The following is a 16,610-nucleotide window of genomic DNA, read 5'->3' as shown; positions in this document are numbered from 1 at the left end:
GGTGGCCATTGTGGGCTCCAGGTGCCCCTCAGGTCGATCCACAACTGCCCACAGCCTGGGCCAGCAATGAGCAAGGGCAGGTCCTGAGACAGGACTGTGTGCCAACCCCAAAGAGCCAGTCAGCACGTGCCCCAGGGGAGGGGCTGGGGCAGAACCTTACTTGATGACTCAGACCACCAGGACTGGATGCCAAATCTATCACCACCTCAGGCAGGGTAGGGGCGAAGGGGCCTGAAAGGATCCAGCCCTGGCAGGAGGGGCATGGAAATCTTGATCTCTGAGGACTCTCCGTTCCAATCCTGTCTATGGTGTGGCTGTGTTTGAGGGTCTCAGCCTCTGGAGAGGGTCTGATGCATCAGGGGAAATGCTGCAGTTGGGGGAGAGGGGGGTCAGTGGCAGCCGCAGGCCTTGACCACCATGTTGCGGTGCTTGCGCAGGATGACGTTGTTGCTGCTGTCATAGTAGAGCACGGAGGTGGCGCTCAGCTTGGTGGGTGCGCAGCACGCCTTGGGGACTGCGTCCGGCTTCATCAGGTGCACCTGGCCAGGGAGAGCAGCAGGCAGAGGCCTGAGCATGGGGGGCCTCCCAGGACCTGCCCAACCCCAGCTCCTGCTGCACCTGGGTCTCCAGCTGCTCCCTGCTCCCCTGGCCTGCAGCCAGGGCAGGGCTCATGAGAAAATCTGCCCTCCTTGACCCCTTCTCTGCCCTGAGGCCCTTAGGGCACAGCTGGGCACCTGCCTGCTCCCCGCCACACCCACTCCCCTCAGACCTGAGGCCCCTGCTGGTCCCCAGCACACACTGCACCTGGAGGCAGGTCCCTCTGCCTGAGGCCCCTGCAGCACCGCCCCTCTGGGGTCCCTCCACCCCTCCCTCTGCTCTGGGCTTCTGTAACGTCCCTGATCATGTCTTGTCCACCTTCGTTGTTTGTGGTCTGTCTCCCCTCCGGACTGGGACCCAGTGAGTGTTCATGGGACAGCTGGATAAAGCCAAGGATTCCTGGGTGACCCTTGGGTGTTCAACGCCGTTCCTTCTCAGAGCACTTTGCACCCCTCCTAACAGCTTCTAAGACAAGTGGGATTCTGGCAGCTGAGGAAACTGGGGACACACAGGCCACGGGGGTCGTGGCAGGACTTGGACCAGGTGCAGCGCGCCCGCTCCCTCCGCCTGAACAGTTTCCCACCAAGAAAGAGCCTGACGGAGGAGCTATTTCGGCCTCCATACAAATATTTATCCTGAGACCGGGCAGGACGAGCTGAGTTTGCACTGGACTCCTCGCCGGGGCCGCACACTGACGCGGGCAGGAGAGGAAAGGAAACCTGCTTCCATCCCTGTGTTGTGGCCTCTCCCAGGGCCCAGGACCGCCCAGGCTTCTGGAGATGCAGAGCTGGACCTGGACGAAGCTGTCCGAGGGGGGCGTGTCCAGCAGCCTGCTCCCTGTTCCCCAGTGCCCAGCCTTGTCCCGGAAGCCCCAGCTCTGAGCCAGCCTTCCAGGAGAACTGTCAGCCGGGCTTGGGGTCCAGAACCTCTGCAACCCACTGGGGAAGCCGAGGTCTCTGCAGAGATGTCCAGCCAGAGTGGGACATGGGGGCCACTGCTCCCCAACTTCCCAGCTCCCCTGTGGTGTCTGGGCTTGGCATTCGTAGGCCCATGTGAAAGAAACCAGGCACCACCACCCTGGTGTGCCAGCCTTGGGGCTCTACGTGGCTGGGAGCCGGGGAGGGCCCTTCCTGACTTGGGACACTGGAGAGAGAAGGTGGGCACCTCATGGATGCTGCCTTTCTGGGACCCCAACCTAGACCAGAGCTTTATCAGATCAGCGACAGAGAAGCGACTTTTTATTCTACCTGGCACCAGATTGATTTGCGGAGTCTAAGGTGCCATTCCATTCGATTAGTTTTTGAGCCACTAAGAGACCAAATCAGAGGTTTTGTTACTTTGGGTATAGATTGCATATCTATGGGCCTCAGTTTTTCATTCTGCTAAATGGGCATAATGGTAGTTTTTTCATTTCCAACACAAATGTATCTCACACACATGCCTTGCGACTGCTGTGCTAGGCCAGGGAGCACAGAAATGTCCCAGACATGGTCCCTGCTCTCATCCTTGGTGGGGTGGGAAGAGGACACAGGGGAAACACTCCAATAGACAATCGGGACCCACAGGAGCGGCACAACAATCACAGCAGGCCCTCAGCACGGCAGGAGCAGGAGTGCTGGTGACCACCCTGGCAGGGAAGGACCACCGGTCAGGCATGCAGGGCGTCAGGAGCTGGTTGAGCCCACGTCAGAGGAGCAGGTCCTCCAGGCAGAACAGCAAGTGCAAAGGCAGGAAGGAGGGAAACCCGGGGCACGGGCTGGCACCATGCCTGTGCAGGGAGATGAGGGCACTGGGATGGGTGATGGGGGCGTTGGTGAAGTCGACAGAGCGGCTAAGGAGGGGCCCCCGTCCCAGGCTGAAGACGTGTGTGTGCACGTGTGTGTGTGTACATGTGTGTGCACCAGCAGAGTCAACAGACTCAGTGTGGCCATGGGGGACCAGCACATGCACAGGTGTAAGAATTTAACTACACATGAACTCAGCCCAGGTTCCAGGTAGAGCAATCTCCCCGAGACCCCAACAGGTGCTCCCATCCCCTCCAGGCTGTCCCAGCCCCTCTCCTCAGTGCACCCTCCCTGGGGTCCAGGCAGGACAGGTTGGGTACTGACCAGGGACTGCACGATGGCATGGTTGGTGGCGTTCATGCAGGAGTCCAGCGGGAAGGAGCACTCCCCCTCACAGTAATAGGCTGAGTAGCCTTGGGGGGCGATGACCCAATCCTGGGTGAGGGAATGGAAGAAGGTGAGACCTACCCATGTGGCCCTTCCCAAAGTCCTCCACCCAGCACCTGTCACAGCAGGATTCAGGGCTGCCCCTCACACTCCCTCACTCAGCCTCAGGGACCTGTCAACCCACCCTCGGACCCCTCCTGGGGAGGGACCCCCAAAGCCTGACATCTACCCCAAGACCCTCAGCAGTCAGGGCTGGAAAGAGCTCTGTCCCCGACACCTGCCATTAGCACTGGGCACTGCCCTCCTGCCGGCCCCGCCCACGTCTCCTGTAGCTGCTGTCACTGCAAAGGCTCAGAGGCACGGCCACCCTGGCCTCGGTCTCCCGGTTGTAGCTCTGACACTTTACGGCTCAGGGTTCAGGCTGTCTCCATTTTCATAGTTTTTACCAAAAAGTATGTTTTCACTATAAAAGTAACACTCTCTCCTTGTAGAAAACTTGGAAAACACAGAAGAAAATAACACATGAGAAAATAAAATTCCCTAATTCTACCCACTCTTGGAGATACACTTAGAATCTTCAGGTGGGGGTCGTCATCTAAGAAAGAAGGGTACAGTAGAAATTACCAGCCAGCCGAGGTCCTGGAAGCTGACATAGAGCTCGTGCCGACGGCAAACCTGCCGACCGTGGGAGCCGTGGACGTCATCTGCAAGGGACAGATGGTGTAAGGTCTTCTCTGGGGTCCTGCTCTGTGCAGTTACGGGGGATCCCAGGGTGAGGAATACCCCGATGAGCGCATTTGTGGAATAAATGAATGATGCAAAAAGAAACCATTTGGTCTCATAAAGCCCATCCCTGCAGCTCTCCTGGTGCCATGACCCAGCCCAAGTCCTTCCATGGCTCCCAGTGGCTCCCGAGTAACCCCATGCCCAGTCCAGCCCAGCCTCCCCTGACTTCAGCCTGCGGGCCTCCTGATGCTCCAATAAAGTCCTGGGAACCCGTCTGCCTTCAGGCTGTGGCACGTCCTCCTTTCCTGCAGACACCTCCTGCCCTCACCCCACCTGTCCTGCCATACCCATTGCAAGGTCAGTGGCTCCACTGAGGCCAGCCCAAGGGCCGACTCCCAGGAAGGAAAGGAAGGCACATGGTCGGGTCAGGCGTGTCCCTGGTCCTGTGGGTCTTGCCTGGTGGGGGGACCTTAGCTTAAACAGCTGGGCATTCCGCAGGGGTGCCTGGGAGGGGGCCGCGGGCCACAGGGGGCCTGGGAGGGGCCTCGGGCCACAGGGGGCCTGGGAGGGGCCGCGGGCCACAGGGGGGCCTGGGAGGGGCCTCGGGCCGCAGGGGGGCCTGGGAGGGGCCTCGGGCCGCAGGGGGCCTGGGAGGGGCTGAGGGCCGCAGGGGGGCCTGGGAGGGGGGGGCCCGAGGGCCGCAGGGGGCCTGGGAGGGGCTGAGGGCCGCAGGGGGGCCTGGGAGGGGGCCTCAGCCGCAGGGGTGCCTGGGAGGGGCTGAGGGCTGCAGGGGGCCTGGGAGGGGCTGAGGGCTGCAGGGGGCCTGGGAGGGGCTGAGGGCTGCAGGGGGCCTGGGAGGGGCTGAGGGCTGCAGGGGGCCTGGGAGGGGGCCCGAGGGCCGCAGGGGGCCTGGGAGGGGCTGAGGGCCGCAGGGGGGCTGGGAGGGGCTGAGGGCCGCAGGGGGCCTGGGAGGGGCTGAGGGCCGCAGGGGGCCTGGGAGGGGCTGAGGGCTGCAGGCAGGGCTGCCCGCAGGAAGGGCCCCTGACTCTGACGGAGACCTCTGGGCAGGCCTGGTGGCCAGGACAAAGCACAGAAGGGACTTCCAGGTGGCAGGGAGGCCTGAGCGGCAGTGCAGTGGCTGGTCCACCGGGGCAAAGGAGGGTATGAGCAAAGGTGGCTGGAGGTGACCACTGGCTTAACCCCTTCTGAGGGCCAGAGGCTGTCACCACCACTGGCTGTCGGCCAATGTGCGGGCCTCGGACCCAGGCGCTCCGGACCTCACCGAAGATCCCCGGGAGCTTGTTGGGATGCGGCAGCTCGTTGGTTTTTTTCGGCAGCCTCCTCCTCAGGGGCCTCGCTGCCCGAGGGGCCCGGATGGGGCCGGGGCCCGCCCTGAAGAAGGTGACCATGAAAGGCTGTTTGGAGCGCGGTGCCCGTCGCCCCAGCAGCCCGGCCAGGCCAGGATCCACGCTGGGCCCTGAGGGAGAGGACAGAGGGCAGTCACTTGAGGGCAGTGGCTCTGCACGTGGGCACAGCAGGCACCTCTGCCGGGGCGGGGGCGGAGGCAGGGGCACCACGGAGGACCCGAGGGGAGCCCTGTGCCTCGGTTCCTCATCTGAAGACCCGAGTCCCGGCCCCCCCACCCCCAGGAAGGCAGGTCTGCAGGAGAGGGAGGAGGGCCGGTGGACCACAGGGTCGGTATTAGTGAGTCGTGTGCACGGCCACTCGTGAAGCATACAGGTGTGAGTGTTATTTCACACTGATGGTCTCCCTCGTCTCTGCGGTAATCCTGGACCTCCCTGTCACTGAGGACCTCCAGAGTCACTCCCCCTCGGTCTGGGGCTCTGCCCGAGGTCCACCTTCCCCCATACTCCCGGGTGTTCGGGTAGGACTGAGGACACCAGCCGACGGGAGCAGCCCCAGGGCTTGGCCCATGCTGGTTCAGCTGAGCAGTGCCCACAGCAAGGCACTCACTGTTTCCTGACACACAGAGGACACCGGGCTCAGTGGGCGGAGACACTGGACCAAAGTCCCAGGGCCCAGGTTTAACCCACGTTGGCCTCATTCCAGAGCCCAAGTTCTTATTCACACAGCCGGGTTAGTGGTTAAAACAGAAAGAGAAGGCTGCGGACAGGGACGACTGGGGCCTCAGCCCTACAAATAGTGAGGGCTATAAAAATGGAAGTTTACCCACAGCCGATTAAAGACTGGGCCACCATGAAAAACACTCATTAGCCCTGAAATGTGGACTCCACCAAGGAAACGCTCTTCCTGGACCTCTTCGTATTCCCAAATGACCTCTTGGTGTTTTAATTATCAAAGCAATATAATAACAACTGTAAAGAGACTTCTGAGAAAAAATATCACTCATACACCATAATTTACTTAAATATTAGCTTATTGTTAGGCATTTCAGTACTTCCTGGCTTTCATTATAAAGAAGAGAATGAGATAGAACCTCTTCATTTTCTCTTCCTGTGGAATTTTAACAAACAGGAGCATGATTACTAACTCATTTTTCTGTTTCTCAGACACAGTGCCAACTGTTCCATTTCCAAGTACATTTCCTTCCAGGTTCCAACACTGATACACACATGCAATGTCTGTACATAAACACACACATATGCAATTACATATACAGTGTGCACGTGTACACATACGTAGGTACACATACTTGTTCCATGAGCAGGTCTACTATGATCTTCCATTACATACTACAGGTCCAAGACATTGCCTGCCCCACCCACAATCCTGCTCAAAGGTCCGCTTTTATTTATTTATTTTTTATCCTCACCCTAGGACATTTTTCCATTTTTTATTCAGATAGAGCGTGAGGGAGAGAGAGGAAGAGAGAGACAGAAACATCGACGTGAAAGGGACACATCGAGTGGCTGCCACCTGCATGACCCAACCAGTGCTGGGGACAAACTGCAGCCAAGGTACATGCCCTTAGCGGGGACGGAACCCAGGTCTCTGTGGACCGCAGGCTGACACTCTAACTGCTGAGCCAAACCGGCCAGGGCTCATAGGTCAGCTTTTAAACAGCTGTGCTTTAGACCTGTGTCCAGGGGCCTTAGTGAATTGAACACCTAATTATTCCTGAGACTAACCTTTGACCTATGATGTCACCTGCCACAAAACCAATGTGCGGGCCCCTCAGAGGCTCCACGCAGGACTGAACCTGCTAAGACAAGAGGTTGTAGCTGCAGGAGCTGTTGCTGGAAGGAGCCCAGACAGAAGCCGTCTGGGAGAGTTTGCATCATGGCAAGGTGCTGTCATGAGGAAGCAGCGGAACCACCAGGACACAGGCCACAAGACATAGGAAGTTCTGCGAGCAGAGGGGAAAGGCCATTGAGGCTGGGACAAGGAGGCAATGGAGCGAGAGCGATGGCAGCTGTCATCAAGGTGGCACTGGAGGGAGCTCCATGGCCTGGCTGACACATGGGGACAGCCGTGGGCCCGGGCAGCCCTCCGGGCCTGGGTGTGCCACTGCCCTGTCCCTGTTCCCTGGAGAGCCCTGTCCACTGAGGGGCCAGCACTGATTGCTCCCCTGAGGCTACTCATTGTTTGCTTTTCCTTGTGCAGTTGTCTGTTCAAGGATCTTATTGGGGTCTCCTGGGTGTAGAGAGACTGACACAGTAGATCAATTAGGAACAAGTCCTCCCAGTGTGCCCCCGAGGCAGGCCTGTGTGGGGCACTGGGGCGTCTGACTGAGGATCCTGAAGAAGCTGATCCTACGTTCCCATTTTACAGGAGAAACTAAGGCCCAGTGAGAGCAGCATCTGTTCAAAGTCCCAAGCAAGCTGCAACCCAGCAAGGACAATCCTACCTGTCCCCAGCACACTGCAGAGGCCAGGCTTGCGGGGATAACCTGGACACTGACTTCTGGTCTTCAGAGGGCCTTGTCTGGGAGCCCTGGGAAAGGACCTACCGGCCCTCCTCCCAGAGCCCAGAGTTCCCCTCCCAAAGGGCTCTGCTGTTTGGTCATCCATCTGGAGCAGAGCTCCCTGCCTTTTCCTGGCTGTCTCCTTGGTGGGCCCCGAGGCTGCCCAGCTCTGTCAGGCCCCTTTTCAGAAAGGCAGAGAGGGGAGCTTTGGAACTTCAGGGCCCAGAGTCTCTGCCTCTGGACCTGACCTTGTGAGGGAGCTGGCGGGCACCGGGTTAGTGTGGCCGTTCCTGGAGATGGGACCACACACACTTCCCCCTCGGGCTCAGATGGAAGATGCTGCTGCTCTAAGCCAGGTGGCCCATGAGACCTCTGGCTCACTCCATTTCTGAGTCTCTCCATCAGGGCCCAGACGTCTTGGCAGCTCACCTGCCCTATCCTGTCCCAGGGCAGGTGTCAAGCTCTAATTCATACCCCTCCCCAGTGGTGCCAGGTCAAGATGGCTGCCATCTCCTCCCAGGCTTCCTCTGCTCTGGGTGCCACCTGACTCTTCCCTGCAGCCCCTGCTCCCCCTCAACCTAAAGTCCTGATGTGACCCTGGTGCCATGCTGAGAGACACTCAGGATGCCTGACTGAAACCTTGGAGAGAATCCCAGCTGTGGACCTGATCTGCGTTTGTCCCTTAGGTTACTTCATCGCATGAGGATGGTAAACAGACCTTTTCCTTCTTTCTACTGCTTGAAGTTACAAGAACAGCCTTGTAACTTCTCTGCCCTGGAAACCTCTGCCTGTTCCACACTGCTGCTGTGTTCTCCTGACACCTAAGGCACATCTGCCCAGAAGCCCCCGAAGATGCCCCCGTCCACTCTATGACATTTCACCCCACCCACCCCCTCTGGTCATGGTCCCTGGCCACCTCCCCCCAACCCCCAGGCTGTCCCCTCAGTGAGCACTGTCCCCCACCTCTCTATTCCCAGGATCTGTCCCTTCCTTGGGGGCGAGGCCTCTCTGAAAGGCCTTCCTTGACCAGCTGGAATTTCCTGCTCTCACCCAAGGACTCATGTTGGCTGTACGCCCCCTAGAGCTATGCTTAGGAAGTGCAAGCTCCATGACATGTTTGAACACCTGTCTCCAGACACACATATATAAACCCACGTTTTTCTTTTGTCTTTGAGACTAAAGATTCAGGATGAAATACTTCACAGCCCACCTTGGATTATAAGAGAATATAAACAAGAGGCCGGTTCTGGCTCCACAACAGAGAAGAGGGTCTAAGCGTCTGCTCAGGACAGCACAGGAACACTATGAGTTAGGATGAAAAGACCCATCTGAGCCCATCAGTTAGGTTTCTAGAACTCCTTCCATCATCAGCCACAGCCCTTGGCAACACACAGGTGGACTATTTATGGAGGAAACTCCTGGCGGCATGTCAGCACCAACCGTCTCACCCCTTCAGTAGCTCCCATGACCAGGTCACTGTCCCACCAAGACGTCTATTTAGCTACGAGGAGGAGATATGTGTGGGGAAGAGAGGTGAGGCTACAGGGAAACAAATTTAGCAACAAAATGAAGGCCCCAGCAGAAAAGTCAGAAGAGCCAAAAATCTTTAATTCAGACAGCATGTCTTCCAGTCACAAAACGACGCTTTTTTATTATTGTATTTTTAAACCTCATGCAAGGGTGTATTTTTATTGATTTTAGAGACAGAGGAAGGGAAAGGGAAAGAGAAAGAAACATCGATGTGAGAGAAAAATATCAATCAGTTGCCTCCCAAACCCAAGACACTTTGGTGCATGGGACAATACTACAAACAACTGAGCCACACCAGCCAGGGCTGACGCTTTGTATATTTTTCATAGTACTAGTAAAATGGTGCCTTAGCTATACTCTGGTGGAGTTATTTCCTCCCTCATATTTTCCCCTACTTCCATGATGAAGAAAGCCTGAGATGCCAGAGAAAACTGGTCAGACTGCTTGGGAAATGGATAAATGCGGTACCCAAGTTCGTGTGGATGAAATCCTGAGGTTAAAGTGAAAAACAGCCTCTGTGAGCCAGGTCCCCTTCCCAGCCAGGCTGTCACCTGCTGCGCGGGTCTGACGGGTGAGCCGGCAAAGGCGCTCCCCGTGCCCCTTGGGAGTCCTCCGCCGCCAGGCCTCCCGGAGCTCGACCAGCGCCAGGCCTTTCCTCCTGTGCACGTCAAACACGGCCCTTTACATGATGATTCGGGCCACGCACCGCTCCCCAGTCAGGGGCACCGAGCGCTGCTCCATGCCTGTGGGCTCCCTGGCCTTGGTGCGGTGCTCCACAGTGACCACTACTCTGGCCTTGATACTGGACACCAAATCCATCGCACCCCATTCCCTTCACCTTCTTCCAGGTCACCTGTCTGGAAACCTGCATGGCTCCTAGCATGGTTAGGTGGGTGTGTCCCCTCGGATCACAGCAAATGGGTGGTCGCTGGAGAAAACAGCCCCAGGAAGAATGGCGACCGTTTGCTTGCCCGCATTGGTGAGGTCTGCGCCTACGTCCTCTTTTAATGGAAATGGCCCCGAGCCCGGGATCCCACTCACTGTGGAGATGAACAGTCATATTGGGGCAGATGTAGTCGTTGGCCAGAAGAGGGATTCCTATGCCCAAGCTGGCATACATGCCAGCCTCAAATTCAAGAGCTGCCCATTTGATAATTTCTCAGGCTTTCCTTGTTTTTGATGATCTTGACAGTTTTGAGAAGTACTTGTCAGGCATTCTGCAGGCTGTCCTTCATTTTGGTCTGTCTGATGTTTTTCTCATGGTTACACTGGGGTTATGGGTTTTGGGAGAAGACCCCCAAGGAGAAGTGTCCTTCTCATCCCCCATATCCAGGGTACACAGGAGCCAAATGAGTTATTCATAGGAACCTTGACCACCTGGCTGAGATGGAGCTGGTCAGCTCTCCCCACTGTCAAGTTCCCTCCCCTCCCCCTACACACTGTCCTCCGGGAAGCCAGTCACGGAGGAGAGCCCCCACTGAGGGATGGGAGTGATGCCCACCTCCTTGGGGGGGGTCTTCCACAAAAAGCTGAATCAGATCCTGCCACCTTCCACTGCTATTCCATTCAAGAAGCTCCCTAAAAACTCCAACCCCTTACCCTGGTTTACCCCGACTCAGAATGCCCTGCCTGCCTCTCAATCTCCTCTCCTTCCAGCCTCTCCTGGTCCACTCTGCTCCAGCCATGGCAGTCCCTCGATGTCGTCACACACGCCAGTCTGGGGCCCACCTTCGGGCTTTCTATCCCCACTGCCTGGGATAAAGGAGGCTCTGTCCCCACACACCTGGTGAATGAATGAATGAGTGAATCCTCCCTACAGATGAGAAAAACAGAGGCTTGGAAAGGTAAGTAACCTGCCACGGTTTCAGTCAGGAAGCTGCAGAGCTGCGATTCAACCCAGACCTCTCTGATCAGAGCCCAGGGAAGGTTTGCTGCCGGACCCCTGAGTCTTACCGTCCTCTGTTTCCACGTGGAGGCGGAGTCCCAGGTCCTTGTTGTGGTTCAACAACCAGCGGTCACTGGCTGCTGTCACGTCCAACACGAGCCAGCCCTCGTCCTCAGCTCGGAGCGTCTGAAGATCCAAAAAGAACAAGTCAGACTCCCTGTGGATACGAAAGAACAATTAACCGAAGCCGGCACAGCTGCCTTCGTGTCTCCAGTGCCCACCTGGGAACCACTCGTGGGGCAGGCATCGACCCTCCTGGCTCTCAGCTGGGCGCCTCACTGCCTTATCTCACTGTATCGACCGTGAAAGGTGCTAGTGCCCCGTGGACAGATGGGGAAACTGAGGTTTATGAGCTCAGTGACCCGTCCAAGGTCCCACAGCCAGGATGCCAGGATGCCAGGGTGCCTGGGTGCCAGGGCCTTGGGCCAAGCACCCTTCATCTCTGAGGATGTGCTCCCAGGAAGCTCCCCTTCTGTCCCCGGGGAAATGTACCCCCACGGCTGGACGGACACACCCACAGAGGCTTGGCTGGGGGCAGGGTGTGGGGCAAGCACCTGTTGGCCTGCTCTCTGACCACCTCGAACATGCTGACATGGAGGGTCCTGTTGGGCAGGTGGGTGCTGGGCAGCTTGTAAATCCGGAACTCAGCAGCTGTGACCGCCTCCCCCGCTGGGATCTGGGTCAGGTCAAAGCGGAATTCCTTCCAGTGGGGCTCCTGGTGGCCCAGGGCGGGGTCGAGCTCCACTGCAAGACAAGGTGGGCTGGAGTTCACTCCCGGTTCTGGGCTCGGGCTCCCGGGGGGCAGGGCCCAGAGGGAGCCAGGGTCCTGGGCAGCTGGGAGGGGCATTTCCTCCTTGGGGAATGGGCTGGCCCACAGGCTCTGCCCCAGGTGCTGAGAGGGCCCCGTGAGCCCTGTAGTGAGGTGCCCGGCACAGCGCCTGACACACAGCGGGGCCCACAAGGGCAGCTTCCATTTCTGGCCCCCAAGCCTCAAACCCAGCAGGTCTCAGCCCAGCCCCCTACTGGCTCTGGGACCCACAGGTGAGGCAGAGAGGACGTGTCCCTCCTCTGGAGAGCTGGACTTCAGACCCAAGGCAGAAGAGGCCACGGGGTGGGCAGGGCCATGACCGAGTACACTTCCGAGTCTATCGATGTGTGTGGATGGGACCTGGGGGACAGTGAATGCTCATGCTGGGCCTTGAGGGGTGTCCGTGAATTTGCCACGAGGACATGGGACAAGGACACTGCAGAGGGAGGGACCAGTGTGAGCAAAGGCCTAGAGCTGAGGGACTGACAGCACAGACAGGGAAACAACAGCCATAAAACACTGCAAACGGTCAAGGTTCCTCTTGGGACGAGATGAAGGAGGAGGGAGGGCCAGAGGAGAGGTGGAAAGGAACAAGAAGCAACAAGGTAGGAGTCACAGCTTCTCGAGAGGCCCCGTCAAGTGCTGGGGAAGTCGGAGGGTCCCATGTGTGATGGAATCTGAGCAGGCTTCCTGGAGGAGGTGACATCTGAACTGGCTTAAAGGACGGGACGGGGTCTTGGCAGGTGGAGTTGGTGGGAGGGCATTCTAGGCAGAGGGGACATCGAGTGCACAGGTTGAGTGGGCCAGGGCCACCCACAGCTCAGCAGGGTGGGGTATGGGTGTGCGTCTGGCTGTGGCCTGACTGAGGAGGGTTGGAGTTCTGGCCTAGGAGCATGGGCTGTGCCTCTGGCCAGTGGGGGGCAGGGTTCTGGGCAGCGGGGAGCAGGTGGGTGGCGTGGTGTGGAAGCTGTGCGTGGAGGTGGGGAGAAGCACAAGCTGGAGGGGGACCCGAGGTGGCCGCGTTGCGGGGGCTGGTCCAACACTCTGGGCAAGAGGCCGCTTGTGCAAAATAAATCCCACATTTCCCCAGCTGCCGGAAATGCCCAGGACAGTGTATTTAGGGCCGTCTCACTTTAGCCTTCTGTCACTTTCAAACACTAAAAATCTGTGTTTCCGGAAAGCAGGGGCGGGAGCCGCCCAGCACCTTCCCCCAAACCCAACACTGAGATTTTAATTGCATGTCTGTGAGTCTTTTTAAAAATTCTCTCTCTGGCTACTGGGCTCAGTGACCACAAGTCACCAGGCTGGTGGCGGAGGTGGATGTGGGGAGCACTTCCTGTCCTGTGGTGGGAACCTGGTCAAGTGATGGATGGGCAAACAGCTGTGCTGGGTGGGGCCAGCGCACACACATGTTTGGGCAGGAGGAGATGAGTGTTTCACCCCCAGGCCAGGGAGGAGAGAAAACAGAATGTCCATCAGCACACAGGGCACTGGACACCCAGCAAGTACCCGCAGGGAGACACAGGGTGGCATCGGGGTCCTCCCGCACAGACGGAGAGCGTGGAGGGCAGGGTTCTAGACAGACAACTTTGGTGACAACTGCATGGCTTCAGGGACCACACAGACCACCTCCGTTACGTGGCTGTGTAAGACTCCCCGGTCTGCAGGATGAACCAGGTCCAGGCTGTTGGCCGTCACAGGGTGTGGCACAGAGAGGGAAGGGTGTCATTCCTCACACCCTTCATCAGACCCTGACACAGGTCACCAGGAGCTGACAGGTGGGTCATGGGGTCACTGAGAGTCCCTGTCTTCGGGCCTGATGCAGATTTTCATGTTGGCCCCTGGGACAAAGGGAACAACCCACAAACCTGCCAGCTCCAGGCGGGCACCGACCCTGCGGCCTCCCTCCCTTCCTGGGTCAAGAGCACCTTGTTCCCCTGAACTGACTCTAGTTCCCAACTTCCGTCCCGTGTGTTTTGATGAACCACCGGGAGCTCCAGCACAGGAAACTGCCCGCCCTGGCCGTTCCAGACAAGCACCAGAAAGTGGGGAGCCTTAAAAAAAAGATTTTCATCAGAAAGTGGCGAAATTTCCTGAAGTGTGGAACTGGGTAAAAAGAGCAACTGGTGCCCTGGCCGGTTTGGCTCAGCGGTTAGAGCGTCGGCCTGCGGTCCAGAGAGACCCGGGTTTGGTTCCCGCTTGCGATTTGTCCCCGGCCCTGGTTGGTCGTGCGGGTGGCAGCCACTCGATGTGTCCCTTTCACGTCGATGTTTCTCTCTCTCTCTATCTCTTCCTCTCTCTCCCTCCCACTCTATCTGTACAAAAAATGGAAAAATGTCCTCAGGTGAGGATAAAAAAAAAAAAAAAAAAAAAGAGCAACTGGTTTATCTGACTGATGGTCAATGAGGAGGGTGGGAAGAGAACACCTGTGGATTTGCAGCTTTTTCAGTGGGCGTTGCTTTGAATTAGGAGAGATGGTTCCCCATGTGGTGCTCTGGGAAAGCATTTTCTGGCCTCTCTGTTTCCTCCTCATTAACCTTCAGATGAAGCTTGCTTTAGCCAGTGAGGCAGCTTCAGCAGCACACAGTGCTGTGGCCACGGCCATTGCAGGCCTGACCCTGCACCAGCCAGGCTTGTACTTCTCCTCCTGGCTTCCTCTCCTTCTCTGTGAACTGAGAATAAAGATACTGACCAGCTTTCCTCAGGGACTGTGAAAGGTCTTTGTAAATAAGCAATGGGCTGGGCGGGGCGGTCATTCAACAGTTTAGGATGGGCCTGACTTGCAATCTCCCAACTTTGTGCCAAGATACCATCAGTAGCCCATGTCAGAAATTTTAAGACCATGGAGTGGAGGGAAGGGGAGATTGTGAGTGACATTTTTCTGTACTCATTTGCTCACTTATTTATTCATTAATTTATCAAGTTCGATTTATGAACAAATTTATCGCCCTGGCCAGTTTGGCTCAGCGCTTGGAGCATCAGCCTGCAGACCAAAGAGTCGCTGGTTCAATTCCCAGTCGGAGCACAAACCTCGGTAGCATGTTTGATCCCTGGTCAGGGCATGTGTGGGAGACAGCCAATAGGTTTTTCTCTCTCATATGGATGTTTCTCCTCTCTCTCTTGCTTTCTCCCTCCCTTTCTCCCTCTCTAAAAATCAATAAACAGCCCTGGCCAGTTTGGCTCAGCGGTTAGAGTGTGGGCCTGAGGTCCAGAGACACCCGGGTTCGGTTCCCACTAAGGGCATGTACCTCGGTTGCAGTTTTTCCTGGCCCTAGTTGGGTCATGCGGGTGGCAGCCACTCGATGTATCCCTTTCACATCGATGTTTCTCTCTCTCTCTCTTCCTCTCTCTCCCTCCCGCTCTATCTGAACAAAAAATGAAAATAAATAAATAAATAAAAATAAAAATAAACAAACATCCTCAGGTACGGATTTAAAAAAATTCTTACTGTATATAAGACTGTTCTGGACATAGGAAATACAGCAGTAACAGGACAGATAAGTCAGGTCTCTGCACTCATGGAGTTTACAGTCTATTGGGGAGACAGAACACAAACAAAAAACAAGTAAAATAGGGGATGTCATATCTATCATAAATGATCAAGAGTAATGGGAACGGGTGGGGGTGCTTGTCCTAGGGAACTCAGTGTGGAATTCCTCTGAGAAATAGGTAAGAGCGGATGTGAACATTCTCACCCGTTGCTAGTAGGAATGCCATGGAGAGGAATCTGGCAATATCCTCTTGCAAAATTACTTATGAATTTATCCTTTGACACAACAGTCCCAAGGCCACAATGGCAAAAGTATAAGAGGCCAAGTATATGGAAAACAATATGGTGTTACCGCAAAAAATTAAAAATTGAACTTCCATTTGACCCAGTGATCCTGCTTCTAGGAATATACCCTAAGAAGCCTGAAACACCAATCAGGAAGAATATATGTAGCCCCATGTTCATAGCAGCACTATTTACAATAGCTAAGGTCTGGAAACAGCCCAAGTGTCCATCAGTAGACGAATGGATAAAAAGGCTGTGGTACATATACACAATGGAGTACTATGCAGCTGTAAGAAAGAAAGATCTCTTATCCTTTGAGACGACATGGAGGGACCTGGAAAGTATTATCCTAAGTGAAATAAGCCAAGCAGAAAAAGACAAATACCACATGATCTCACTTATATACGGAATATAATGAACATAACAGTTTGAGGAATACCATAGACCCAGAAACATGGAAGTAGGGCACAGACTGACATCCCTCAGAAGAGGGGGTGGGAGGGGTGGGAAGAGATAAACCACAGAACTTATATGCATGTATGCATAACCAATGGACATGGACAACAAAGCCGGGGACAGGGCGTGGGGGGATGGGGAGCGGGGTGCCAATGGGGTAAAAAAGGAGAAACATCTGTAACAAAAAAAATAAAACAATAAAAAAAAAAAAAGAAGCCATGTGCTCAAAGCTACTCACTGGGTTCGAGGAACAGACAAAGCTATGCCTTGCTCAATAGGGACCTCTACATGTTTATTTCCCACAAAATTACAAAAGCTGCCAAAAATATTCAAACACCGAACCAGCTTCTGTCTGGGGAAGCAGCAAACAAAATGAGTTTCTGGATTGCCTTAATGTGGCTTCCGGAACAATAAACAATCATGAATCACCATGCGCTAATGGGACTCTGAGCCTTCTCCTCCAACCCCATTAAACAACCTCCGGTCCCACGTTTGCCGGAAGGGCCCCTGTGGGCAGGAGGCGGCTTCTACCGCCACGACCAGTCAACATTCTGCCTTTCCATGCCTGAGGCCCTGCACCCGCCCCTCACAGGCTACACCTCCCGATGCCACACCCTGCACCCACCAGCCCTGCACCAGCAAAGGCTTCAGCTATTTTTGTGCCCTGGACAAAATTTAGAGTCACCCAGATGACCTAAGTCTATCTTGTTTCTGAC

At 56.0% G+C, this 16,610-nt stretch overlaps 1 protein-coding gene and 1 pseudogene across 1 annotated transcript in view; both read right to left on the bottom strand.

The window, feature by feature from the left end:
• Nucleotides 1-329: 329 nt before the first annotated feature.
• The window catches only part of LOC118626872 (bone morphogenetic protein 8B), a 28,187-nt gene continuing 11,906 nt past the window's right edge, over nucleotides 330-16,610 (bottom strand). The window contains exons 2-7 of the mRNA XM_036256885.1: nucleotides 11,410-11,599; nucleotides 10,864-11,012; nucleotides 4,777-4,971; nucleotides 3,393-3,472; nucleotides 2,706-2,816; nucleotides 330-539 (exon numbers count right to left, since the gene is read on the bottom strand). Coding sequence (XP_036112778.1) covers nucleotides 390-539; nucleotides 2,706-2,816; nucleotides 3,393-3,472; nucleotides 4,777-4,971; nucleotides 10,864-11,012; nucleotides 11,410-11,599 — 875 coding nt within the window. The 3' untranslated portion in view covers nucleotides 330-389. The remainder of the gene's footprint in view (nucleotides 540-2,705; nucleotides 2,817-3,392; nucleotides 3,473-4,776; nucleotides 4,972-10,863; nucleotides 11,013-11,409; nucleotides 11,600-16,610) is intronic.
• Nucleotides 9,258-10,237, bottom strand: LOC118626142 (annotated as a pseudogene).

Source organism: Molossus molossus, unplaced genomic scaffold (genome assembly GCF_014108415.1).
Source record: "Molossus molossus isolate mMolMol1 unplaced genomic scaffold, mMolMol1.p scaffold_m16_p_12, whole genome shotgun sequence".
Taxonomy (NCBI): domain Eukaryota; kingdom Metazoa; phylum Chordata; class Mammalia; order Chiroptera; family Molossidae; genus Molossus; species Molossus molossus.
The sequence above is the reverse complement of the archived record's forward strand: the minus strand, read 5'-3'. Positions and strand labels throughout refer to the sequence as shown.